Source organism: Nicotiana tomentosiformis, chromosome 10, assembly GCF_000390325.3.
Source record: "Nicotiana tomentosiformis chromosome 10, ASM39032v3, whole genome shotgun sequence".
NCBI lineage: Eukaryota > Viridiplantae > Streptophyta > Magnoliopsida > Solanales > Solanaceae > Nicotiana > Nicotiana tomentosiformis.
The window spans coordinates 41082519-41083648 of NC_090821.1; the positions used below are offsets into that span (position 1 = coordinate 41082519).

Consider the following 1130-nt stretch of genomic DNA (forward strand, 5'->3'; position numbering starts at 1 on the left):
ATGGATTGGGCTAATGTTAAAATGCTTGTTGATGTTTTAGAAAAATTTCATATTGCTACAAAAGGATTTTTGGGGCAATATTATCCTATTATTTCTAACTGTTTGGTTTATATTGCAGAACTTGAAAATTTATTTGCTTATTTTTCAAAGGGTGGGGAAATTTATCAACTTGCTATTGATTCTATGAGAAGAAAGTTTAAAAAATATTTTTCCCCTATTCCCACTATTTATGGTGTTGCTAATTTGTTAAATCCTTATATAAAATTAGGATTTCCTCAATTTCTATATGAAACTATTTATAAGGGTTTAGCACTTGAAGATGATGAGGAGCCTAAACTTCCGGAAGCAATAGCCTTAATTAGAACAAATACTGAAACTATTTATAATGCTTATCAAGTTCTATTAAATCAGGCTAGACTAAATGTTCCAACTCCTTCTTCTTCTGATTCTCAATCTTTTAAAAGAACTGTGGAAGTAAGAGGACTTAGTGTTTGGGCAGGGTTTGGGGGTTCTTTTAGTTCTTGCAGTAATGATTTTTCACAACTAAATGAGCTTGAAGTTTATATGTCCCTGAGGCTCGACGAAGTGAATCCCGACGACACCTTTGATATTTTGCAATGGTGGAAGGACAAAGAAAAATATTTTCGATTCTTTCAAGGATGGCCCGAGATATTTTAACTATTCAAGCTTCAACAGTGGCATCGGAGAGCGTTTTTCGTCAAGCAAGACTTCAAATCAGTGATCATAGACAGTCTATGAGGGATAGCTTGGGAAAATCAGTACTTTTCAGAGATTGGATCTATTCATAAAGAAGAAATTTTAGACTTACAGAATCACAACCAGAGATAGACGAAGTTTATGAATAAATGCTAGCTGAACTTGCTGAGGATGTTGCTTTGTCCGACAATGGAAGCAGCGATGAACAACCTACTTTTCTGCCACCACCAAGGGAACTTCCACTGAACCTTGAAGGATTTATGAAATTTGTAAGAGATAGCTATGAAAATTAATTGCAAGTTTTTAGAATATATTAAATATTATATTTGCAAGTTTGTTTTCCATCTCAATAACTTGCAAATTAGGAGTTTAAATTTGAATTCAAAAATTAGTATGTAAACTTATATTTTTGG

At 33.0% G+C, this 1130-nt stretch overlaps 1 protein-coding gene across 1 annotated transcript; it reads left to right on the top strand.

The window, feature by feature from the left end:
- Positions 1–678, top strand: LOC138900055 (uncharacterized). Its single transcript, XM_070186759.1, has one exon. The coding sequence runs from the start codon at positions 1–3 to the stop codon at positions 676–678; it is 678 nt and encodes a 225-aa protein (XP_070042860.1).
- The last annotated feature ends 452 nt before the right edge of the window (positions 679–1130 follow it).